The sequence below is a fragment of the Manduca sexta genome, chromosome 6, assembly GCF_014839805.1.
Source record: "Manduca sexta isolate Smith_Timp_Sample1 chromosome 6, JHU_Msex_v1.0, whole genome shotgun sequence".
In the NCBI taxonomy this organism is placed as follows: Eukaryota; Metazoa; Arthropoda; class Insecta; order Lepidoptera; family Sphingidae; genus Manduca; species Manduca sexta.
The window spans coordinates 2,367,580-2,393,794 of NC_051120.1; the positions used below are offsets into that span (position 1 = coordinate 2,367,580).

A 26,215-nucleotide genomic window follows, 5' to 3' on the forward strand; every position below is an offset into this window, starting at 1 on the left:
TTTCACTTCTGGACACAGGACACCTACTGCTAAGGGCCTGTACTGCTGAGAGGGTTAAGGCCATAATCTAACACGCTGGCCTAGTGCGGGATAGCAGATATTTCATACCTTCGAAATTCTTATGGAGAACTTCTCAGGCATATAGGTTTTCTCACATACATGATATACAGGTATTAATTCTTATAAGTTGGTAGAATATTTCGTTTAATAATATGGTATTTTTTAGTGCTTTTCATGAGATTAGTTTTCGTTCTTTCAATGAATAATTATAAAACAAAATACCAAAATTGAGTTGTGGTTAAATCGAGTTCGACTCTGGTTATTTTTTTTTCGGAAACAAATAGACGTTTGTTTTGCGTTAAAAAAGCTTTAATTACCAATTATTACTTTTAAATATTTATGTAATTTATTCGATTTCTTACAATTACATGGTATAGACGTAGATATTTAAACGATAAATAAAAATAGATTAGAAGTTATGTCTGTTAATGGAATTGATAAAATGTACTAACTACTCATAAACACCGACACCAAGCGAGACGTCAGCCATTACCCCATGAAGTGTAGGGAGTCATTCATCGCGCTCATTCTTAAAACTAAAGCGTAAAATACTAAATATATAAAATGAATATATAAAATACATTACTTGCCTCACCATGCCACTAAAAAAAAAAACAAAAAATGCGTATCTGTGGATTTTAAGAATAAAAATATAATTAAGAAAATGGAAATGGTCTCAATAAAATGCCTTCGAATTTTAAAATAAGACTGTCTGTCGCCGTATACTGGCTGAGCACATGACACAGGCTGTATCGACCGGTCCAGGCGACGCGCGCACTCCAACAAACCCGTGTGTGACCGCCAAATACGTTTTTTGAAAATTAAATCGTTTTAATAAATCCATATTAAAGTCTGTTTTACAATTCCAATTTTAAATTTTAAAGATTTTAATTTTTTTTATAATATTCTAATATTAAAAAAATATTTTTTTATTCGTCCCAGTCCTACACCTTTCGCGTAAGTAAAACCTCTTTTATAAAAAAACGTATTGTGTTATTATTTTTTAATTATTCGCTAAGGCTTACGAGGTGCCAGTAAGTCCGGCACAAGTTGGCTTGCGCCCAGTAGTCACGGTGTCGCGGATACGCGTCGACGTCTGTCGTAAAACAGACGTCGTTGAACAAAAAAAAGTAGAAAAATAATTATTTCTTATACAAAAAAGGATGGTTTAGTGTTTAGAGCTACCGTAGTGTTTGTTAACAATATTTTTTTCAGTGCAAACGGATCGAGGCCAGGGTAAATGTCCAATGTTACTGGTTTACTTGTTCACACATCTATTTTTACTCTTCAATTACAATGCTATTAAGTGTATTAATTCGTATCGTACGTGATACAATAAATAACATCAATTTCTTTTTGTTTGGTGATAGAACGAAGTCGTTACTGCATTATGTCAAAGCCTGGGCTATTATGGCACGTCCTTGTGTTCAAATTGTATTGAATTGTAATTTATTTCTAATTACAGCTCTGGAAATAAATAGAATGGCCAAGGATAATTTCATTAATTTTAAATTTATAAATCGAATGACAATAAAATAATATAAATTCGTGCTTACATAAATAACTTGCACAAAATTGCTGCACATAATTACACATACATTTTCGGAAAATTTGACCTCAAGAGCTATTCTTTCGAGGTTATGTTATGTAATACTTCTTTGTGGTAATGTCGAAGGACGCTAGTAATAACTATTTGTAGAGGACTGGATCGAAATCTAGAGTCAATTTAAAAAATCGCAATCATTCGAAAGAATTACCTTTATATCAAAACTATTTTGTTAATAATAGGTCAGGTCTTGGTCAAGGACTTATATTTCATTACAAAATTCTACCTGTATAACATGTTTACGTTGAATTTACTTCACAGAATTAAACCCAAATTCTTTAATTTTCCATTCAAAAGTTGTGTTATTAAATTCGATATTAGTTGGAAAATTATATCAAATACAGTTCTAAACGTCAGCTCCATTATAAGACCAGGGTATAATCTCTGGAAACTACATATTCGGACACAAGTTTTAAAAATATGTGTTCTGTTAATCAAAAAATAAAGTTTAGTTTTGAATGTTACGCATAAGGAGGCAAAGGGTTCGTACAAAAATCACACATTCTTCGAAGGTTCTAATTATTTGAGGATGTAGATTCAAAACGGAATTTTAGTACAAAACAATATCTAAGCATGTTATATTATGATGTAATATAATATCGTAAGAAGTCTATTTCATATTGCATCAGAGTACACTATAGTAAACTTTAGTAAGTCAAGTGATTCCTTATTTGGAAATCTTGGGGAATTAACACCGTGTGTTATAAAGCTCGCCCTCTATTACATGGGATAGGACACATACATAATTGGCAAAATATGGGTGATATAACATCTCTGCCTATCCACAGAAGGGCAAGGCGAGGTTATGTATGTATATAAAGAGTATCGCGAAGATGTGAGGGTGTTTCGAAAGTTAAAGCTTAGGGGTTTAAAGCTCTTCTTTTAGCTAAGAGCTTATTAACCCATTGAACTTTATCTTCAAAACAACAACGAGCTAAGAATGAAGTTAATTTTGTCTAGTAGTCTACGAGAATCTATCTGCATCGTAATGTCTATTTCTGTTGCCATGCATCATTGTGCAGAAACATCGTATGTATCTATAGTTCTTTTATAAGATACTAGCTTTTGCTCGCGGTTTCACTCGCGTGAAGGAGTCTTCCGGGATAAAATTACCGCTAAATATTTTCCCGGGAAAGAAGCCTATAATGTTCTCAGGGTCTTAAGCTATCTCCATACGAAATTTCATAAGAATCCGTTCAGTAGATTTTCAGAAAATCGATAACATACAGATAGACAGCAAAGGGACTTTGTCTTATAATAAATGAAGTCACTAAGTGACAGTCTTTAAATAAAAAAAATATATTGTACAGAAATTGTAAGCGATCTTAGACTGTCTTATCCTCTACAAACTATGTATAGGGTGTGAGGTCACAAGAAGTCCTATAAGAGCTTGTCATTAAGGTTCAAAAAACTATAACTATAGGATTCCCGTAAAGATCACCCACGTAATCGCTTTTCCTTAAGGAAGATTTACTATTTACTTTGTTTAAACATAGTGAATATCCGTCGAGACAGACCGTCCCCCACACTCACTACCTGCTGCACTGTAAGTTAGTGGCAAGTCTTATCCGAGGAGACGTCTAGGTCGGTATTATTGCACCACCAAGCAGCAGTGCGTATTATTGTGTTCTTTTTGTGCGATTTTTTTTAAATTTATTTAAATGACGAGACGAGCTTGCCGTTCGCCTAATGGTAAGCGATACGACCGCTCATAAACATTAGAAACACCATCCAGCACTTTGAATTACAAAGTATTGTTTGGTATTCTGCGCTCGCCATCATGATACATGAGATGTTAAATTTTATTATGTACGGTAGTGTAAGCTTCTTATTATAATAAGATAAACATACGGTATTGATTCTAGCTTTATTTTACAATGGGAGACATTCCGACAGTGGCGAAGGGTCCATACAAGCCGATTCCTATTGGCTTACCTTTTAGGTTTATTTAGGTTTTTCTTCAATTTAATTTTCTGTTAAATTGGTTGTGGTGTGTTAACTAAAGCATTTTTTTTGCACCGGCTTACCTTTTTTCAAATTTAACCCTTCGCCACTGCATTCCGATCGCCTGATAGTAAACGATACGACCACCGATAATATAGCAATTATACAGAATGAATTACTAAGTACTGCGTGATTCTCTGCGCTCCTCATCCTGATACGCTGGTGATAGGATATATTTTATATCCGCCTGGATAGCGACCACACACAAGGTGTTAAGACCCTTTATAGTGGTACATGTAAGTGTGTCGTGTTTCGGGATCGCCCTTAGTATATCCGGTTCCAACAGGCCGGCAAATTGTGCCGACTGCCTAGGGTTAATCATCTCTCGTCAGTCATTCTATTGGACTCCACTCCACTTACCATTAGGTACAGTGCGGTCAATTTGAGTTGTCCGTAAAAAAAAATATATTACATATCGTCTTGCTGCTCGTATCAGCCAAAATGATATGGGATAAGCTATAGTATAACAAAAAAAAAAATATAACCAGACTAGTTTGCGTCTTCGTTTCATTTACAAACCTTTAAAACAATTAGTATACATAAAGGTAGGGAGTCTTTGTTTGTCTATTCAATGGCGTAGAGAAACTAATGAATGCATGACATAACCATTGATTTTCTTCAGTGTGTTCTATATATGCATAACTCATTGTTCATGTGAGAACCACCATATAATCTACAACCCATATAAAGAATTTATTTTTCTTTTATACGTGCACAGAAAATTGGTCCCACTGCACCTGATGGTAAGTGGAGTGGGGTCCAATAGAATGTCGACTGACGAGAGTTGATTACTCCTCGACAATCATCACAATAATGCCGGCCTATTGGAACCGGATATACACAGGCGAACGAGACACACTTACCTGGGCCACTACGACCGGTTTTAACATCTTGTGTACTGGTGGCTATCTGGACGGATGTAAAATATATACCTATCACCAGCAAAAGTCGGCACTTTGTTTGGAAGTCAAAAAAATATCATAGCTAAATAGGTCTTGGGTAAAACAGATAAGAACCCCAGAAAGTAAATGAGCTTCGACATGATTGAAATATTTCTGGTATTTCAAGAGAATATTTTTTAAAATTATAATTGAAATATCATATTTCTAAGACCATGCTTACTAGTACATAGCATGCAGTGCCGAAGGGCGAAGTTTTCTGAAAGAGAACCCGACAACATATGTTGTCGGGTTCTCTTTCGGGTACTAAGATACATAAAAACGGTCTGCAAATCATTCAAATGATAATTAAATTCTACATAAAGGGAACCCAGAAACGGGGTATAAGGACTCTTCCCTGATAGCGCATGAGTAGGTCAGTCAACTGAATTCCAATTCCTAAAAGAAAATCAATATTAAGGATAACATGCAATACGTTTCGTGATTTCCACGAGACGGACCGACGATCTGGTGAGGGTCGCCGGAGTCCGATGGATGTCCAGAACCGGTCCCTATGGCGCTCAATGAGTGAGCCATATGTCCAGCAGTGGACGATTCCCGGCTGAAATGATGATGATGAGCTTAACAAAGTTCACCTTTTCCTTTTTCCTTCTTTTTTTTTCTTCTTTCAAATTATACGTTATTCCTCCTGTAATATCAGGTGATTATTTTAGAAATGAGCAAGCATACCATCTCAAAAAAGGGGTCGAAGACTGGTAATAGGTTGACCCGGATTAGACTAATGTTTCCGGGAAATAAGGGTCGAACCTTTAGTCATCTTTGAATCCAATCTCAGCCAAATCACATGCTTGAATCGAAAATTAGACATACAATGGTGTTTCTACGAATTGAGTATTTACCAACCGGATTAGTATTAGTTTCATAAAATAGAAGTGATTTGGGACAGTAACAAAAATTAAAAGGTATAACAATTCAAATTAATTATAATAGAATCAATAGTATTATGCAACATTAAAACTTTTACAATGTTGTTAGAAAATAAAAATATTAAAAGGTTCCTAAAAGTAAATTATAATTAAATAAATAAAATAATAAATCAAATTTATTGTGTCATAGGATTTTATAATATGTATAAACTACAAAGGTATTTCGGCCATACAACACTCAAACCTAAATCAGACGTTTGCTTTGTTGCAAGGGTCAAATTCGAAAACCCTGATCTTTCGTTCTATTCACCATTAAGTCTGTATTAAAAAAACATCTAAGTGATATCGATATTAAGTTAAAGCTATAAAAATCGATTAGTAAAGATTAAGTCCCGAATGTTTTCATCCCATGCTTTGTCTACACCAGTTTTTATTTTTATTTGTCGTATTCATCCATCTCGATTATTCATCGTTTACATATCGGATCGATTTCGATTCAACTTCATCGTAGATTAATTTAGTTCCTACGTTTAATTATAATCGATTAAATTGAGTCGGATGAACGGTTGACCTTTTCATGTAGGCAGTAAGAAGGTCAATTGAAATTATTTATTTCTCTGTCCATCCATATGAAACATTTATTGATTCGACGTAAACAACAAAAGCTGTTACTTAATTAAAAGTAAATGCGTTAATCATTTAACACACACACTCACACTCTCGCCTTATCCCAGAAGGGGTAGGCAGAGTTGCAATTGGTGTACTCACTTTACGCCGTGTGTTTTCCTTCTCATGGTGTCAGGGAGTGAGCCTATTGCCACATCAGGTATAAATTCCAATTTTGGGGCTGATACTGAGTAGAAAAACCTTTCCTTGACCTGGCGATCAAACCCGAGATTTCAGCACTGCAGTCGTACTGTAATGCTACTACGCCACCAATTGATAGTCTCCAACAATTTACTTCCTATAATTGTAGTATCGTAGGTTGAGGTTTTTTTGTATTGCTTTAGATGACAAGATGAGTTTGCCGTTCGCCTGATGGTAAATTACGACCGACCATAAACAGTAGAAACATCCCTTGTACACGCCATAACTTGAGAACAACCTAATCTTTTTAATTATAATTTTTAATTTTCTAGTACTTTATGTAGGTTTATACGGAAAAAGAAAGATAAGGAACTTCCTTAGATAATTCAATAGAAAGTAAAGGAAAAGTCCATGTTCTAATAGAATATTCATAGCTAAGACAGGATAAAGTCTGTCGGGTCAGCTAGCTACAAATAACAAACAAAATTATCAATCATAATGTTAAACACTGCCTAAAATTTTCAATCATGATCCATGTTGCCTTCAACTTGTAAATCCGAAATGCAGATTTTACAAAATTTATTACTAACTTAACTATTATCGAGAGTAATGAAGACTCCCCTAACCCGTGAATTGATCAAAGTCCATACTAAAATCAAAGCTATCACAACACTTTTAAGTATACTTTTCCATGCAAATATCACTTAAACTATGTAAGAAAAAGACACAAGGCACAAATAACAACATTCTTTCATACTGCATAGAAATCTGCATTGATTAACGAACTAAAAATACCTGACCCAGAATGCCGGTATTCGCCTATGACTATATCCAGTAGAGTATTTGTAGATTTGTTCCAAATAGTTTGTAACCTAGCAAATTGGTAAATCGATATGATGCTGGATTCTTGCCCAGCCAGACAGTCTGGCGTCTACCACAACAGTAGCGACGCAAATAACTCGTTGGCAATACGTCAGAAAAGTATGCCAAATATGGCTGAGTCTTTGTACGGGTGTTCGCGGACTCTGTGTGAAGCAAAATCAGGCATGACATACGAAATACTTGCGAATTACAAAAAATAAAGTTACAGTAGATTTTTAAGTTTGTAGTTATTTTAAATATGCATTTTGAATGACGTGTGAAAAGTAAACCAGTAAATCGACATGTTGACAGATACGTAAACGAAAATGTGAATAAAATTAAACAATAAAATTAAATTTAAATTTGATTAAAAAAATCAAAAAGTCCTTCATCAAGACTGACTATAAAAGATGAAATGACACAGCCGAGGTGAAACTTTCGCTATGGTCGCTTATAGCGCCTTCACGCCACGATGGCCGAAGACGAAAAGATACCACCGACATTTCTCGAGAAACTCCTGTTCTACACAACAGCTACCTTCGTCCTGCTCGCCATCTTCAGTCTGTTCGCCTTCTTGTTCTTAGTACCGTTTGTGATCGAGCCCGCGTTCACCACAATATTTATGCAGTTTGATCCAGTGGGAGCGCAGTGCGTGACAGCTCAAGTAAAGCATTTGGTTGGAGCCAGTAATTGCACCTGGGCATCTTGTAGAGAAGGCTGCACTAAGGATCTGTATGAGTGCACGCAAATCAGGGTCAATTATAAACTCGGTGACTACGGGAATATCACTGAGAGTGAAGTGGAAAACCTCATTAGAGTTGAGAGGGCTCTGAGGAACGATTACGAATATGAAAACTACGAGGTAGCCGGCGATAAAACTTATCCCGAAATGACCGATGAACAGGAGCTGCCTGACGCTCTGCCTACAGGTCTGCAAGGAAACGACTCAGAATGGTACTTCACTGGAGCCAGGCTGTTTCCAAACGTGAAGGGATGTGGTTATCCTCCCATATTGAATTGCACTATATTCTACGGAAAATACAGGCCTTTGGGCACCAACTATACATGTTACTACAGCCGCGTGGACCCCGGTCTCGTGATCACTGACCTGGACATGTGGCAGAACACCTTGAACCTGGTATATGCGATGGCAATACCAATACCATCCTTCATCATCTCTGTGATTTATCTGACGTTTGCTTACTTCAAAATCTACAATACTGAGGATGAATCGGAGCAGGCGCCGTTGAAGAGTGATGCTGAGGCGATGGCGACCGGTGATGATGAGAAGCCTACCACTCCAGGCTCAGACACCTTTAGGGAGGACCTGGCGTGCTTCGGACACCAGCTCAAGATGCAGTTGGCTAATGAGAAGCCGAAGGAAGGATTCGAGTCCAACAGTCCACCTATCTCTAATTCCGCCTCGTTGTCTGGGTGAGTTTTACAATACTTTGCAAGTCCAATTGGCATTACTTCATCTGTGTGATCTGAATATTGATACCTTAACTTTTACTAGTTACATGGATCTTGTGATTTGATTTGTATTCGTTAATTTTACTTCCATAAAGTATACTAACACGATATTAATTATTATCCGATAAAAATATGGGATAGAATATCAAATTATTTCTCACACAACTCAAAACACTTTCTTTCCTATCATTGCATTTTTTGTGTTCAACATTTGTTTTTTTAAACCTAATATTTATTTTTAAATTATTTCTCTACTTGATTTAAAACGTACTTTTTAAATTATTTAATCATTGAATACAGAAACATGAAATCTTTAATTTTTTTTCTTATCCTATGATTGTCTCCAAACAGGACCAAGTCTTCATTCGTGAACGCCTAGTGAGACAATACAGCATAAAACGCATAGAGGTATGTCTTTGAAAAATCAGCTTTAACGCCAAAGCTTAAAGCTTAAACTGAAGTAACTATGCACATTCGTACAAATAAAGCCACACTCCAAATTACACGTAAGGCTTGCTGAACTCAGTACTTTGACGCGGAATGTCTAAGAAAAGATTTTTGCAAAGACTACGTATTCAGTATTTCAATTTTCTTAAGCCGCTTTCAGACTTTGCTTATGATGCTTGGAATAAGTCATAATTCATATGGCTTCTAAGTAGGCTTGATGGCAATTAAAGGCTTATTACTTTCAAGGTAATATTGTAATGTCTTACTATATATTTCAAGATATATAACGGAATATCGTTTATATAACTTTGTATTAACAAATAATGGATTATAACGCGAAACAATCTTATAAGCTTTTGATTATATATAACGTGATTTATAAAAATTTCAAGACTAAATTAAAATTTATTTTGTTATAAAAATAAATATACAATTTATTTTTTATTGGGATTAAAAAATACATTTACAATTACAAAATATTCAATTCAAATGTAATTGAAAGCACAACCAACCTATATTTTTTTATTCTAGAAATGCACATAAGATATGAGACACAACCTACACGTCATAATATTCCTTAATTTTGTTTTGTATTTTGCTTTTATTTATTACCAATTTCAATTTCATTTTTATCAAAATGCACTCACTATACACGTTCTTGTTTGCACTCCCGTAAGTATCACTTTAGTAATTTTTATGGAATTTTCGAGGTTATAAACCATATTCCAACTTAGTTTTAGGCTATATTATATTCAGATATGTTAGAAAGAATATAAAAAGTATGTATTTACTACCTATACTATTATATAAAGTTGAAGAGTTTGTTTGAACGCTCTAATCACAGAAACTACTAAACAGATTTTAAATGGATTTTCACTAATAGCTATATTGCTGAGTGCTGTAGGCTACGTTTTATCCCCAAATAACTTTTCTATGCGGACGGAGCCGCAGGCAAATCTAGTAATATTATATAGTAACATCAAGGAGAAAATATAAGAGAGTAGGGTATCCATAAAAGCAGATTTATTGACAAATTTGTACATTGCTGTCTCAATTTTATGAGGAAATAACTATATAATGGCCAGCACAAAAATAAAAATAGCCGACGGTAAATTTATCAAACAGTTAAGTCAAGACAATTAAGTTAACATAGTAAGTATTAATGAATATCGCCAAACCTATACCGAAAAGAGATTCACTATTTCAAAATTCAAAAGTATTTTTCAAAGAAAATTGTCATTCCTATTTTCTTTATAACATATTACACGAATTACACGAATCTATCCAACATCTTATGTCACTCCCAAAACCCTTAGTATTGTAGCAAATATTTCACAAACCCTTAATAACGATCAAGATCTGAAACCCAATGTAAAAAAATTACGAAAAGGTAAGTAAATCTGAGATTAAACAAACATTTTTACTCTTTCAGATGACAGGATTCCTGAAGAGGGGGCATTGGCTACAGAGTTCATCACGAAATGAGGTGAACAAAAACGATTTAAGAAGATATATGTGCTCGATATTGTGATTTTGAAAACACACTTGATGCAATCTGTCCCTCTCACACTCTATAAGAGAAAGAGGTAATACGAGATTCAAATGACCCGCACAAGGTCAGTAAACGGCGAAAGAATTTTTTATAAAGCGTTGTGAAAATACTGATACTAAAAAAAATGGTGATGGTGTTTTTTATTGACAAAGACAAATGTTTGAGAACAATCATAGTGCAAACTTAAATAGATACAGTTTACATAACCAACGCAAATTAAATGTTGCTCAACGTCAAGGAAGAAAAAACACCATCACAAAACGCCATATATTAGAAATAACAAAAATTTTATCTCCTATAGTAATTATTGATAAAAAAAAATAAGATTTTAAAATATTACGCTCGTACGCTAATTGTGTCAAACTGCACGCGTGCTATGATAAAAAAATATATATTCCAATGTATACATCTTATAATATAATGTATTTGGCTTTGAAAAAGATCGAAGAGGGAAATCATAATAAGCCTTGTGTTGACAACGGCATTTTTAATTTTTTAAAGTGGGGAAGTATTCGTAATAACGTCCCTAGAGTGGGAAAGTCCCAGAATGTCATCACATCCAGTAATACACCTTGCTATTACGGATATATGGAGTAGAGTTGATTGAAATGGTATTCTAGCTACTGCCATTCAAATTTAGTTGTAAGCGAGAAAAGTTAATCCCACTTCGATTTTTATCAATTAAAATTTATTTAACTGATATTACTTTAACAATAGATATTAATAAAATTTATAATTTAAAAAACATCGATTATATTTATAATCCAAATCAGTACAATTCTCAATATCATTTAATTTAAGCTATAGTTTATTTATTACTGTTCAAAAATTAACGATAATGTAGGTAGCCATGTTTTATTTAATATAATAATATAAATTAGTGCTCAAAGATTAAGCGACAAATTGTAATGTACCTAGTCCGGCTTAGATTATTCTTTGCGGCTTTGAGATGTTGACTGAGTGAAATAAAGCCATTACGACTTATTATTATAAACAATGATCCTGTCCATGTAATGCCAATTATCCGAAAAGTTGTCCGAACGTAATGAAGTCCATGCTTCCCTGCGGTGGTACACAGTTCAAATAGAACTTGGTATTCAAATACAATAAAATATGGCTTCGAATTAATTTGCGTCAGATGATTATAACACAAGAAATAATTACTCTAGATGCACATTTAAGTTTTAAATCGAAATAACGATTATTTCGAGACGAGATGTCTTTTTCAATGATAACAATCGGCCGGCAACGTCGATAGTCTGTTTTGAACTTTTAAGGGCTCTTCAATGAAGTGTCGCTGAGAGAGTTAAACATGATTTGATCTAGATATCGTAGCGCTGTGGGGAATAGGTTTATTTTCCTATTTCGTAGTACATTTACATGAACTTTATAATTTTATTTTGCCGTTGTATTAAAACAGTATTGTGCGTCAATTAGACATATATTTTGATAAAAATAATTCCAATCGAAAACTGCTTTACTAAGCATTATTTAAACGTCAACATTTAGTTCGGTTAGTCAACACCTCAAGACAATTGTAAGAAGCACGCAATGCTATTTATTGGAAGTCCTTGCCATGCCGCAGTGGTCGGTATTGATTCTTCCGTCCCGAGCCTACGCTATTAAAAAATTCATCAACACAGTCCACACAGATCCGTACCGACTCAAAACTTACCGAAATAGAATTATATTAATCGATATTTATAATCCATTAAAGTCCATCGCGTCTGTATTTTATTCTTTGATTTTTTCGTCATGGATCAGTGAATTCGTGAACCCATTAATAAATTTTAAAATAAAATGTTTTAATTCGTGAACTAAAAATTAATTTTAACATTAATGTTTTATTAAAGATGTATTTTTGCTTAATATTTTTGTTTAGTTTATCGTGCAAACAATAGCAAGAGTTTACAATATGGTATTTTGCAAACAAATAATGGTTGTAAAATTGAGTCATATTGTTTTTCTTTAGTAATATTGATTAAAAGGCTTGTGAATATTGCGTATGTTATAGAAATGTAAAAATATATATGCGCGGAGCATTTTGAGCGTATTTATTTTATATTTTGGGACCATATCTTCAAGGTTCCGATTTATGAAAAAATATTTAATCTAAATTTCAATTTTTTAATTTTAATCATTACCAAATACGTCATTACCGTTGTTAAATATAAAGATGTATTTATTATGAGGGTGTAAGGCACGATGTAGACTGGAGAAATTTTAGTGTCGCAAGAACCTACGCACATTACCTAGTATTAATATTTGATGCTATAATGATAAGTGAACGCCTAAAATAGATGAAGCATATTTGGTTGAGAAACAACACTTTAGACAAAGTTTAAGATATATTAAACAATTTATGTTCAAAGCGACTGTTCTTTTGATGAAATTTACTTACGTAAGCTACTGCCTCATTTTGATCAATAATTGCTAGCAAGAATCGTACGCAATAACTGATCTGTGTATTTTTTTTTCTTTTTTTTATTATTTAACAAAAGGCATAATACAGAACATAAACATTATAAAGAATACTTAAGCACTAAATTACATTAAGACTAGATTGTATTCCTTAAACCTATGCCCTAATTGAAATTATACTACGGAAACGACTCTACAAAAAACAATTAACAATATAAACATCTGCTTATACTTAATTGAGTTATATAAACATAAATTGTATGGAAACTAAATTGTACTACCTATAAACTACTTAATTTTCGAATACTATTTAAAAATAGGCTAACATTATACAAGCCTCATTTATTTAGAGAATGAGGCTTGTATAATGCAATCAAGTAATCTTCTAGTACTTTTAAACGACTTTCAAAAAAAGAGGTGGTTTTTAATTCGTGTGTTTATAGTTTTATGTAATTACACTGATTATTACAAAGGGATACTCTATGTGTTGTAAGGGATACTCTATGTCTCTAGGGTTGGGAGTGCCTAAAGTGCTCACCCAAAACTCCGGTGTGTTTGAATAAGCCGACCTTTGCCAGAGTCACAAACGTATTGTAAGGTTAAACAAAAATGTATTATAGTTTGACTAGTTGCGATTTTTTTTAATTCACTTCTATTTATTTAACTCTATATTTAAATTTAAAGACTACACAAGAAGCCCGCCTTCGTTTACTCTACAATTAGATTTAAAACACAAGAAACCCTCCTTCGATGTAAAAATATTTTGAAATTGGTATACTATCCTCTAAAAAATAGTAACTACCTTTTATTTGGCAAATATGTTTCCTACCTTATCACCAAGAAAGTTGTTTTTAATTTATTTTTGTAAACCAAAAAAAGTGATATTTTAAATGCAAAAAATGATAAACAAAAAAATAAAAAAAATCATACTTTAAATGAAAAAAATACGTCTTCAATTTTTTTTCTTTTACTAGCTTTTAGCACTCAAAATGTTTACAGTGTTGTTTCTTGCCAAATTTAGGATTAATTTTGAGTTAAAAGTTACAAGATTTTAACGTAGAATGTATGTTAATGGCTCTTCAAAGTATGATGGATCGAACTTCCATTTATAAGTGACAACTTCTGACAGTTCAATAACATCTGACAGAAAGCTTATTAGTTACAGTCAGCAACGAAAATAGGTGAATGAATTTGAAACTCCAAATTGTTTAAACATTCTACATTCATGTGAAACATTTCTTTTTTGTCTAAATAAAGTCAGTTTTCACTTTGTAGGTATAGAAAAAAAATTGGTAATGATGCAAAATTATTTAGACAGGCGATTTAAGGTTTTGGATTTATCTGGACATTTTTGTGGCTGAGTGTACTTTATTATTTTCAAGTGTTAATATTTTAGGCCCTTTGTTGTCTTACGAAATCAATGGCAATTCGTGAAATTTTTATAAAGATTACTCTTTTGGGATGTGTACCTTACATTCTACATTAAAATCTTTATTTACATTGTAATTATAAAAAAAACTTTGTTAAGTAATATAATGGATTCAATCAATGGATTAGTTTATACTTTATCGTATTGGTAAAAAAGAAACGTAGATAAAGTCTAAAATATATAAAAATATTTTTTTCTTTTTATTGTTTCAAATATCGAATAATTTTGATTTAAACCTTTTTGATCAAAATTACACTGTTTTTTTTTTGTAAAATTTTAGTGGAATTGTTTTAGCCTACGTTTTAGTATCAGATGTAGAGTAAGCCAAAAGCAATTCACAAAATATCATTCGAAACTTGACGTCAAATTAATTTTATAAAATTTATTTTCTCCTGTAAACGTCTGAATTTCGGTTGTGTATTATAGAAGTTTATGAATTTTAGGAGATAACTTAATATAATATTTCAATCTCAAGCTTGAAAGCGAGAAATTGATGTCAATATAATAATTTTTCTCTTCCGTCTTTACTTGAAATAAGCTATTGACCAATATTTTCCTTGCACTTATTTTATTCTATTCTTATATTTTTTTACAAAATGGAGCGGACAAAGCTAAGCTCTATGTCATCAATATAAAGTTCAATGCTTAATGGCTTGAAAATTTAATTGTATATAAGTCAATGCCAGCGACCATGTACACGGTTTTTTAGTCAGACAAAGTCCACCTAGATGTATTTTATAAAACACGTTGTTTTCAAAAATTAGATATTTATAAAAATAGATCGTAAGTGCAAACTATTAGTAGTACGCATTTGTAGGTACACGTGCATATTTAGAAATTTTATAAAACCTGTGTATAGACGCAAACAATATATTGTCAAAAAACTGATGCGCCAAATCAGTTAAAAATTCTGTCATAATTAGGCTTGATGTCCTCTTTGTTCGAATATTTACAAAAAAATCACGTTTACCAATATCAGATCCTTTTTTTGGGTTTCAATGTTTATTAATTATACAGGCTTAATCTATAATTAGGCATAGGCAGTTCATTTCGAGACGTTATCAAAATATCTGTCCTAAACATGGATGCGCTGGTCGCTCCTAATTGAGAGGTTATAAAAGAGAATTGCTTCAGTGAACAATATGCATGTGTACCTTAAAACAGGTTCTACAAGTTATAGTACTCTGGAGAGGTCTATTTATACTGGTTTATCATAAATTTTAATCATACTATTGCTAAGTACTCGAAATTGTAAAATAGCTATAAAATAATGAAATAAAACGCGTTAAATGTGTAATTCGTGAAATACCCTATGTGTTTTTGATAAGTTTTTATACACTGTTCTAGAGAAAGTGTCTCTGTATTAGTTGTTGACAGTATAAATCAATTTCGCTCTTGAACAGACTCTTAAGTATACATTAAACTCATAAAACTATTTAATAAACAAAGCTTAAGTAGTTGCTTAGGAGCTTATTCCCAACTGAGTCGGCATTGTTTAATAAGCAAAGCTGTCAAAATCCGTCATAATTCAGATATCATTTGAGATGTTAATATTTGTTTATTAAATAGTGGATCTTAAGATTCTGAAGTAAACAGCCTCTTAGCTGATATGATACTTAAGAGCGTAATTGAGTTGCATTTATCAATTTCGTCATTTTACAGTATTCACTAGTTTTAATTCAACTCTGAAATACGCGACGACAGTACCGCGACTTTATAGCTCTCATTATAGTAGAATAATTTTCAAAAATTGCTAAATAAATTCAAAACTTCAAATTGCTTATATAATATTCTGCCTTGACAAAACTTTATGCTACTTAAGAGACTATACAGTTGACTTTATTTAAAACATATATTCCAACTAACGTAACGTGCACAGATGATTTGAAGTTGTAAATTGTTCAGCATATTTTGTGGCTGACTGTACGCAACGGATATACGCGTATAGATATTAGACGTGTCAAATCTGTTTGATCAAACCTAACAGTTGGTTGAGTTTTTATAATGTGATTCGGTTCCATTCATTTCTCTTTTTGCGAACCGTAGCACCATTGACAGTGAATAAATAAATGGTTTTGATGTAATCGTATTAGCAACAATTTATTATTACTTTTAAATGCATATTTTTCGTTTATATTTTAAACATGTTAAAATTTGTAAAAGTACCACGTAAAACTATTTTTTCACACAGTATTAGACTCTTAATAATCTTTAGTCTAATTTTAAATTTATTTCTTCAAAGCTTAGTAAAATTACTGATATTTAGTGATTTTGATAGTGAAGGTGAGTACCTACGTGCTATGTCATAATGGGAAATTGTTTTTTATTGAATATGGAGCGCATTTAATCAAATCTTCAACCACAAAATTTATTTCACGATTGCCCGCAACCAGTATAATTAGACCTCTCATGTAACTTATACGACCTGTGATTTACGAAGTGTGGCGCAAAATTTAGCTAAAAAGCGAAATGTTTGAATTATTAATGTTCGTCGTATATAATAATGCGTTTTAATTTGTAACTGTTGCCTTATGACCGTTTTGTACATAATGAGAAAAAACGTTGGTAGGTAATAAAGTACACTTATTGGCTTCGATGTGTTTGTTTTATTTTTTAAGTTACCTTTTTATTCTTAGGTGTGTTGATTTTTTATTGCTTTGAATCACGAGACGAGCTTGCTGTTCACCTGATGGTAAGCGATACGACCACCCATAAACAGTAGAAACGCTATCTAACACCTTGAATTACAAAGTATTGTTTGGTATTCCACTGCACTCGCCATCCTGAGACATGAGTTGTTAAATCTTAGTATGTCCAATAGTTACACTGGCTCCGTGTTCTTCAAACTGGAATACAACAGTGATTACACACTGCTGCTTGTCGGCAGAAATAGACATTTCGGTGGTACCTACTCAGGCGGTCTCTCACAAATGACCTACCACCAGTGAAAATATTTTATGGGTACCTTAAAATCTCATGATAATAAATGACCAAGTATTTTAGATTCTTGCACAATTTGTTTCAAACGTATCGACGCTTGAACGACAACCATAATATCTAAGTGACAATCGGTTAACTTGAAGTAAAGTGATTTAAAGTTTTGATTAGATAAAGAAAATTCTTATCTATTTAACTATTAAAATTTAAAAAAATAAAGCCTTATAACATAAAAATTGTCTAAGAGATAAGAAACCGAGACCAAACAACAAGTCTGGCAATTACGAAGAATATGAATCTACGAACTCATTTTCAGTATGTTTGGCGTTTAGATATTATTGCCTTTTAAGCGTTAATCCTCATAAAAATTAAAAATAAATATTCTATGAATAAAAATATATTAGCAATAGCTTTATTAACGAAAATATTTAATTTCACAAAAATATTGATTGGTCCAAGAATATAAAGAAGTTTTAATGATGTTCTATTGTTCTTTAGTCACTAGTCCTGCAGGACCCTGGCCAATAACAGGTGACATGCCCGCCACGGCAACCGCTTTCAAGGGTCTGGAATTGTAAACATTATTCAAATTCATTACTTTATAATAAGAAACTACACCTGGATATTTAGGGCCTTTCAGAAGTAATAATTGATTAATTTTCAGCTTGTTTCATATTTTTTTGTTTATTTCAATAATAGTATAAAAACAAACTAATTTACTACTAGCGTTCAAAATAAAAGCTTTATCTTAAATTTGTAGAACAGCGCCATCTGTTAATTTATCTTAGAATTCTAAATACTAAACCTTTCCCCATATACTTATAATTCTGTAGTTTATTCTCCAATTCATAGATGGCGTAACATCATATGGAGTAGTTCTAAACCATTCTAGGAGATGTCGTTGTTAAAACTTACTTGAAACCGAGTTCCTCAGCAGGTACACCCAACTTCGCAAGTTTAGCTTCGTAAGTAGCCAGCAAATCATCGTGTGCTTTACGAAGGCGAGCGGCTTCGTATCGAAGATCTTCTACTTGTGTGTCTTTTAGTTTCAGTAGTTCCTGGTGGATACAAAAGTATGTTTTATTAACCGAAAATTAGGTACTTGAAATAAACTAAAATCGTCACTATGTGAACAAAACTTGAATATAAAGAAAAAACAATGTCAGTGAGTCGTTATCCATACGTTATCAAAACATGAAGATGCATTGTAATTTATATTTGAAGTGGAAAAACTACAATAGTTAGTCAACAATAAAATTTAAAATATATAAACTATCCCTCAAAGTTAACAACAAAAATATATATTTAATCAATTCACATGCAAGTCCCTAGGTCCCAGGTCACTGCCCTCCATATTCTTCAATTTCGCCTCCAACAGCGCCGTCTTCAAGCTAGCCTTCTGCTGCACCTCCAGCACCGCCCTCGAGAATCTCGACTTCAACTCGTCTCTTTCCGCCAGTACTCTGTCGTAACGTACTTGTAATACTTCGTACTCCCATTTGAGAACTTCGAATTGTTTTTCTAATGACGCTAGTTGTTTTGTTTTAGCCTGGAAAGTATAAATAAATATCTTCTGTTAAACCACGCAATACATTGGCCTATTTCTTGATTCATAATAATTCTTGAATTAGAATAAAAGTCGGATTTTTAACTATAGATATTTTTCATACAAGTCTCTCCCCACCACCTTTTGAGTGGGGATGTTAAGGGGTGTCGGGGCGTAAGGCGATTGATCCAAGCACTTTCCATCGTTTTTCCAAGCACATTCCAAGTCGCTATCCATTGTAGTGTGCGTGTAGGTACACTTATACTGCTTACGCACACAGTAAGTGATTAGGGAAGGTAGTTGGACGCGTCTTCGTGGATGAAATGATCTATAAAGTGACAATTTAACTTCACAAATTAAACTGATATGTCATTACATTTTCATATTATTTAAGCATGGGCGAGTTGTCTGTTCATAACCTATGTCAAGATACCAGTACTCACCGCTAATGCAGCTTTATCTCTATCGTAATTAGACATCTGTCTCTTCAATTCTTTATTATCAACGATGGCAGCCTCTAATGGCTCACGAAGATTTTTAGCTTCTGCAACAGCATCCCTTGCTATCTTCTCAGCTCTTTCCTTAACCTTTTGCATATCTTCCATTTGCTGTTTTAAACTGCTGATCAGACCTGGAAAAATTTAATTAATAAAATGTTAATATCATTATTTTTAAGTAGGTAAAATCAGAACGAATACAAAAAAATTAGGCCAAAAATAAAGTTGGTATCAATAAAATAATTACCTAAATTGTTCAATGTAATGTCGTTATAATAATTCTTTAAATCAGAAAATGCTCTTTCGTGATGAGCGATTAATTCTGACAACTGCTTATTTTTCCTTTCTTCGACCTCAGCTATTTCTGTTCTATGCTTAACGGTCATTTCAACTTTAGTTTCATGCAATTTCTTATCAGCTTTATCTTCTATTTGACGAGCTTTTTCCTCAAATTCCGATCTTGCATTTGACAATTCTTCAGCATGTATCAATTTGGCTCTTCGTAATTCATCCTGTGCTGCTAAAACTTTTTCTCTAATTTCTGACCTTAGCGCTCTTTTGTCATTTAATAATTCCAACTCTTGTTCCGCATGCTCCTCTTTTGCAGCTTTCAGCGCTACTAGATTTTCAGCTCTTAAAGCGGCTGCAGCGGCTTGTTGCTCATATTTGAGATGCTTTATTTTCTGCTTCTCTGTTTCTAGTAGGGCTTCGTTCTCCTCTTGGGCTTCTTCTGTAGCTCTTTCTCTATTCCTCAGTTCGGCTTTAGCTTCTTCTAGCTGTTGTCTAGTTATTTCCCAAAATGTACGAATCTTGTCCCTCTCTAATTGAAAGTAGTTTCTTTCTTCTCTTTCTTTATCTAATTCTTCTTTAACCCTAAGCGTGAATTGCTCGAGTTTTTCTCGGGTCATCTCAGATGTGTCCACTCCATCAATAACGATCGCTGAAAAAAATAATTATTTCTAATCAATCATCCTATCGCTGTTTACTTGGGGCGACCTAAGTCCAACACTACTTAGTTCTCCCCAAATAATCGCCAACCATCTCGGTATTACTTTTACAGCAGGCAACAATTAATCTAAGGCCGCTGATATTTAAGATTGTATTTGAAATTATAGTTTCCGAACTAAACAATAAACAGCAACTATTTTTAGTAAACTAATTAGACGGCATAGAGCCTTCGATGAGTTATCTAGTGGTTGGATTAACTTATCATATCAGCTAGTTTAGTTAACCCCTCTTACCATAGTTTTTATAAAAAGGATCTGATAAACCTAATTACAAAAACACTTAACACGCATGAATAATTTTTCGTTTAGATAAAAAAAAAATACATATTATACTACTTACCTGGTGGTTTCTTCGCTCCCCCTTTTCCTCCTTTTGGCGGCTGAAATGAAGGTATAAAGTTCGATTCAATGTATGTGTTCTTTTCAATCAGATCTGGCTACTTAGGCTTAGATTATTAAATTTTAGTTTTAAAAAGCATTTTTTTTTACTATAACGTAATAATGTATTTATTGAAGATCGTAGTCGTAAATGTCGCCCTAAATCTCGGACTCGCTAGCGAAAATCTTTCAAAACAAAATCAAAGTAGCACCATTGCAAATATTAGACGTGCTTCGAAAATATAGATAGATTTGAAAGGAGCACCCAAAACTTTCCATATTGTTTATTAGTAATTAGTTTGTATGTTTTTTTAAAGTTACAATCTGGTTTTAACTTAATTTGAAAATAAAGTGTGAGTATCTTACCATGTTGATTTACTAAGAAAATCTACTGAATACGATGGAAATTTTAGAGAAATTATTTAGACGACTGCTTCCGTCAAATTCCGTCACAAATTGACACAAAACAGAGATATTATAAATTGACACAATCCGTTGTCAAGATCAATAGGCAAACGGTTACCATGGAGACGGTACTGAACGAAGGTTTAAAGTACTAGCTAATATCTATGAAAGCTTCAAATATCGATATATATGGCAAAACTTTGTTAAATATTCTAAAGAATATTCTGAAAAATGAGTATTTTCGAGAACCTAAGTCGTCTAAAATTTAGATTACGGTCTACTATATGATGTGCAACTTCTTATGATTTTAATTTGTGAAGTTTGATATATGAAGATACTTTAATATTAAATTACATACCTACACACTCACGCGTTTATCCCCGAAGGAGTAGGCAGAGGCGCAACTGTTATAACCACTTTTCACCGTGCATATTCGTCCCATGATGTTATAAGGGGCGAGTCTCCCCCCCATATGGGTCACAAAGTCCAGACTCCGGGCTGATACTGAGTAAATAAAACAATATCACTTTGCTCGACCCGGGGTTCGAACCCGAAACCTCAGCAATGCTGTTGTATTGTATTACAACCACGCTATCAAGGCAGCTATGTTAGTTCAAGGTTGATATAATAGGATCTTATAGTTACTAATGAGCAGCGTTAACCTAGGGTTATATCACAGAAGAGTTGTCGGAAGTTGCATGATGCATGCTGAAGTATACTGTAAGTAGGGAAAGACTGCTATCTTCCGCCGTAATACTGCAATATGTGACAAATATCTCTGTTGTTAAATCTTAACAAAATAAATAAATAAAAGAGGTATGTATTTTAATTCATAACAATACTCTTAGAAGACCTCTTTTCTATACATAAATAAAAAAATAACCCATCACATCAAAATATGTCGCATTGACAATCATTTAAGTAAAAATTTCACGTGCAACAACATGTAAACCAAAGACCCCGCTATCAAAATCCACAATGTTTTTAGAGGCTTGTAAATGTGTTCTGTACTGTGCATCCTTCCTTAGTCTAGTTGTAATAGATTATGCCCTCGGAAATGGCTTCGTGGACTTGCTCCATGGGCTGTTCTGTAAGATAATTTGCTTCGTAAAGAGAACTATTAGAGAAGAAACCAAAGATGCCGAGATGGCGGGGTCGGCGCAACCTATCAACCTGTCTGTTTTGTTCACTGAAATTTTGTTGTTATCTTTGACTATAGCGGTGAGTGGATTCTTGTAGCATTTGATTGCCTCGGCGGCGTTGTAATTGTTTACGGTAGGAGTACGACTACCGCGATGAGGTTCTGGGTTCGAATCCCTGGTCGAGCCAAATATAATTGTGACTGTGTTTTTTCATATTAAAGAAATACATAGTCGCACATCGGAGTCGGGAAGTTGGCGGCTAATAGGGATTCATTCATTGTAGCACAGTTTTCACCTCTTTTTACTTGAGTACCCTAAGAAATAACTATGATGACCGCTCTCTTAATAATTATAATTAATAAAAATTTCACGTAGGTTCTGATTTCCTAATCTAAGTTTAGGAGTTTTTCTTAGGTAATGCTTTGGTACGGTCTCAATCCAGGAATTATTCTAAAGGACTTGTTTCTGTAGGCTTCATGTATTTATTAAATTGATTGACTACAGAGCAACATATTTATAATTTGCACTTCCATGTATTTAATCTTAAACATGAATGGTTTTCAGTTTCTTAATAGATACAAGCAGATGAACACAAAAGACCGGATCGACGAACTCTTGAAGGAAAGCAAGCAGGCGTTGTGGCAGACAAATGAGTTCTTGGAGAAATGGCGGCTGAGGCGGGTAAATTTACTTAGTATTAATATTACTTTTATTTTATTTTATTTGGGCACGATATATTAATCCCACTGCACCTGATGGTAAGTGGAGTGGGGTCCAGTAGAATATCAACTGTCATTAGATGATTATTCCTCCGCAGTCGACACAATGATGCCGGCCAGTTGGAACGGGATATACATAGGCTGATCCCGGAACGCGACAAACTTACATGGGCCTCTACGGCAGATTAAATTACTAATAATACTGCTCAGGCAAGGCGATATAACTCTAGTTAAATAAGATTAACTAACTAGACACAAATTTTTCGAAAATTAAGAACGGATATGTCTTAATTTTCAACGGTTCTATAGAGCTGAGTGATAATTATACAAACAGATCATTTGCCTGATAGTAAGAGCCTGATCGAAAACATCTCATTAACCTGTGTTTATTTGGCAGGTACCCACTGCGTATTCTTACTTAGACGAAGAGCCACAAGAGATCAAGCCTCTAAAACTTGAAGTGCCAATACTCCACATGGCTATCGTTGATGTAAGTCTCATGTCAATGGAATAAAATATTACATACATACATACATAACATCACGCATTTATCCCCGAAGGGGTATGCAGAGGCGCAACTAGGGCACCCACTTTTCGCCAAGTATGTTCCGTTCCATGATGTGATAGGGGGCGAGCCTATCGCCATATCGGGCACAAATTCCAGACTCCGGGCTGATACTGAGCAGAAAAACCCAAATATCACTTTGCCCATATATTATTATATGTCGTTTTTGTATTTGTTAATATTTTATTGATATCAATAAAATATTAACAAATACTAAAACGACACTGCACGGTTCCTTCAAATTCAATACGGCCCCAGTCATGGACGGCGTGAAGTAGGCACTAAATCCACCCTCTTTACATGTTATCACAGTATCTATACCTAAATATACCATTAAAACAAAGACTTTTTCGTAACTCACTTGTCCAATTTCAGAGATACACTATACATATAATCTTCTCTCGTAACATATTCATGATTTTTTTGTATTATAAATAGTTCAGGTTACTTAGAACCAGGTGAAGTAGGTGCCTTTATGCTGGACTATGTGCAAATACTTTTTACTAACGCGCAGTGGAATGTTATGTAGTGCGTTGTAATTTAATGTTTTCAATGTTGCTGCTCCGATTTATGCGTGGTTGATCGTTTTTGACCAGGCAACTGATATCGTTATTCAGTAGTAATAAAACAAAAAAAATCTCCCCAAAGCTAAGTGGTTGTAGTCTAACAAGATTTGATATACTTCTAGACATTAGGAACAACAAGAAGCCAACCGGAACGCGGCGACGCCGGCGACACAGTCAACATCACAGACTCCACTCTCCTCTCAGTCACATCACTACTCGACGATGAGAGCGAGTCGATAATCGACAGGAGTAGTGAAGAGAAAGTCGATGAAATGAGAACCGTGGAGTTTAACAGCCGATATCTTTGGGATGTCGTTGAAGAGGATGCCACGGATTTGCATGACTGATTTTGTGGATAAATTGTAACGTGTTTGTCTATTGTTTTGGTAATAAACAATTATGGTCTTACCTTGAGTCATTTTTCATAAAACCTTGACTATATTCCTGGTTACAACCGTTTGCAAATCATTAAAAATTATATGATGAAATATTTTTTATTATAATGCATTATAATGAATAAGTTTCCAATAAAGTAGGCATATTAAAATTTGTTCGTGTCGGTAATGGCGAGAATAAGCTTACTGATATATTGCGGCTAAACTGATGGTCCATTGCTACTACAGTCCTAGTTATAACTGAAATGAAAATCATCAAAATGTTATATGATGATATATTTTTTTTATAAAGCGTTATAATTTATATTTTGACATAAAGTATAGCTTGTTCGCGTGTTACTAATATATTGCGGCTAAATCTATGATCCACTGCTCCTTCAGTAGGGTTTGGTGACAATCGCTTCGCATGGGGCGACAAATCCGGGTTCACTTTGATCTAATATTAACTGCAGGGCGTCTGTAATACTTTTGTGTGTAATTAACGTCCACGGATCAACGGCTTATGGCTTTTATTATATTATAAATTTTTTTGAAGAAAAAAAAGATTTTTACGTAATTATTCTTCTATTTAACACATGTTCACTCACTCACTGTTTAGTAATTTTTTGTCAACTTCGTAGGAGCAATATTTATTTATTTATCGTAGAGTTATTATTTTTTTTTGTTCAGTGATAAGTTTCTACCCTGTGTTCCGATCTAACGATTTTTTTTTGCATTTTTGTATAGCTTCAGAGTAGTCTTATATTAATCTCATGAATCTTCATTTGGACTTCAAAAATCAAGATATAACTCCTCAGAATCTAATAAGATTTGGATGATATTTTATTTGTTAGGTTTAATATAGCTTCAAGATTCTATATTAAAAATTTCGTTGTTTAATGCCTGGAATTTGTGCTCGATACGACGATAGGCTCGCCTCTATCATATCATAGGACATTATACACATGGCGAGAAGTGGGTGCTTTGGTTGCACTACCTACCCTTTCAGGGATTAAGGCGTGATGTTTTGGTTTTGTTTCATAGTAACCGTTACATGTAAAATTGATTACACAGATAACAATTTCTATTAAATCGAAACACAACAGTGCATTTATAACAAAATGTATTCCTAGAAAAAATACTTATAAAAACAATATCTGATCAATTTTTCCATCTTAAAACGAACTCACGGGTATTCAACATTCAAATAAAAAGGTTCCCTATTTGTGGTATTAGAGGAATCGGGAATGGCGTCTCCTTTGTGAGATTTACCGGGATTACAACAGGAATCATGTCGCTTATTATGCGGTGTTAGAGATTATTAACGGGACAACTGAGTTAATAACTTGGGGCGGTTATTAATTTTTACACTTATAAGGGAATAGATTGTTCTTTTTTGGTACAAAAGGATTAGTGGGTGTTGAGCCTCTAAGCCGTTTGGTCGCGTGTTTGATGCCCTAAGTTAGACACAAATACCTAGCCACGACATCATTGTGTGTATTTAATCGTATCATATTGTTCATATTTTTTTTTATTGCTCCGAATGACGAAACAAGCTTGCCCTTCGCTTGATGGTAAGCGACACGACCGCCCA

General features: G+C 33.7%; 3 protein-coding genes across 4 annotated transcripts; 2 read left to right on the forward strand and 1 right to left on the reverse strand.

Annotated features, from left to right (window-relative positions):
* Positions 1-1,124: 1,124 nt before the first annotated feature.
* On the forward strand, positions 1,125-17,081 carry LOC115455982 (protein tipE). 2 transcript variants are annotated; one of them, XM_030184824.2, is made up of 4 exons: positions 1,125-1,296; positions 7,476-8,597; positions 8,988-9,044; positions 10,516-17,081. In XM_030184824.2, exons 2-3 carry the CDS (start codon positions 7,636-7,638, stop codon positions 9,013-9,015), a joined length of 990 nt encoding a protein of 329 aa, XP_030040684.1. In that variant the 5' UTR covers positions 1,125-1,296; positions 7,476-7,635; the 3' UTR covers positions 9,016-9,044; positions 10,516-17,081. The 2 variants fall into 2 exon arrangements, with proteins under 2 accessions (XP_030040684.1, XP_030040685.1); XM_030184825.2 differs by lacking the exon at positions 8,988-9,044.
* A 768-nt stretch (positions 17,082-17,849) lies between these two features.
* On the reverse strand, positions 17,850-21,299 carry LOC115455981 (dynein regulatory complex subunit 4). The gene is made up of 7 exons (XM_030184823.2): positions 21,217-21,299; positions 20,813-20,852; positions 19,713-20,405; positions 19,412-19,599; positions 18,741-18,971; positions 18,338-18,480; positions 17,850-17,988 (listed from the first exon to the last, which is right to left on the reverse strand). Exons 1-7 carry the CDS (start codon positions 21,217-21,219, stop codon positions 17,907-17,909), a joined length of 1,380 nt encoding a protein of 459 aa, XP_030040683.1. The 5' UTR covers positions 21,220-21,299; the 3' UTR covers positions 17,850-17,906.
* An 847-nt stretch (positions 21,300-22,146) lies between these two features.
* Positions 22,147-24,656, forward strand: LOC115455987. Its single transcript, XM_030184829.1, has 4 exons — positions 22,147-22,476; positions 22,962-23,078; positions 23,514-23,606; positions 24,370-24,656. Exons 1-4 carry the CDS (start codon positions 22,234-22,236, stop codon positions 24,592-24,594), a joined length of 678 nt encoding a protein of 225 aa, XP_030040689.1. The 5' UTR covers positions 22,147-22,233; the 3' UTR covers positions 24,595-24,656.
* The last annotated feature ends 1,559 nt before the right edge of the window (positions 24,657-26,215 follow it).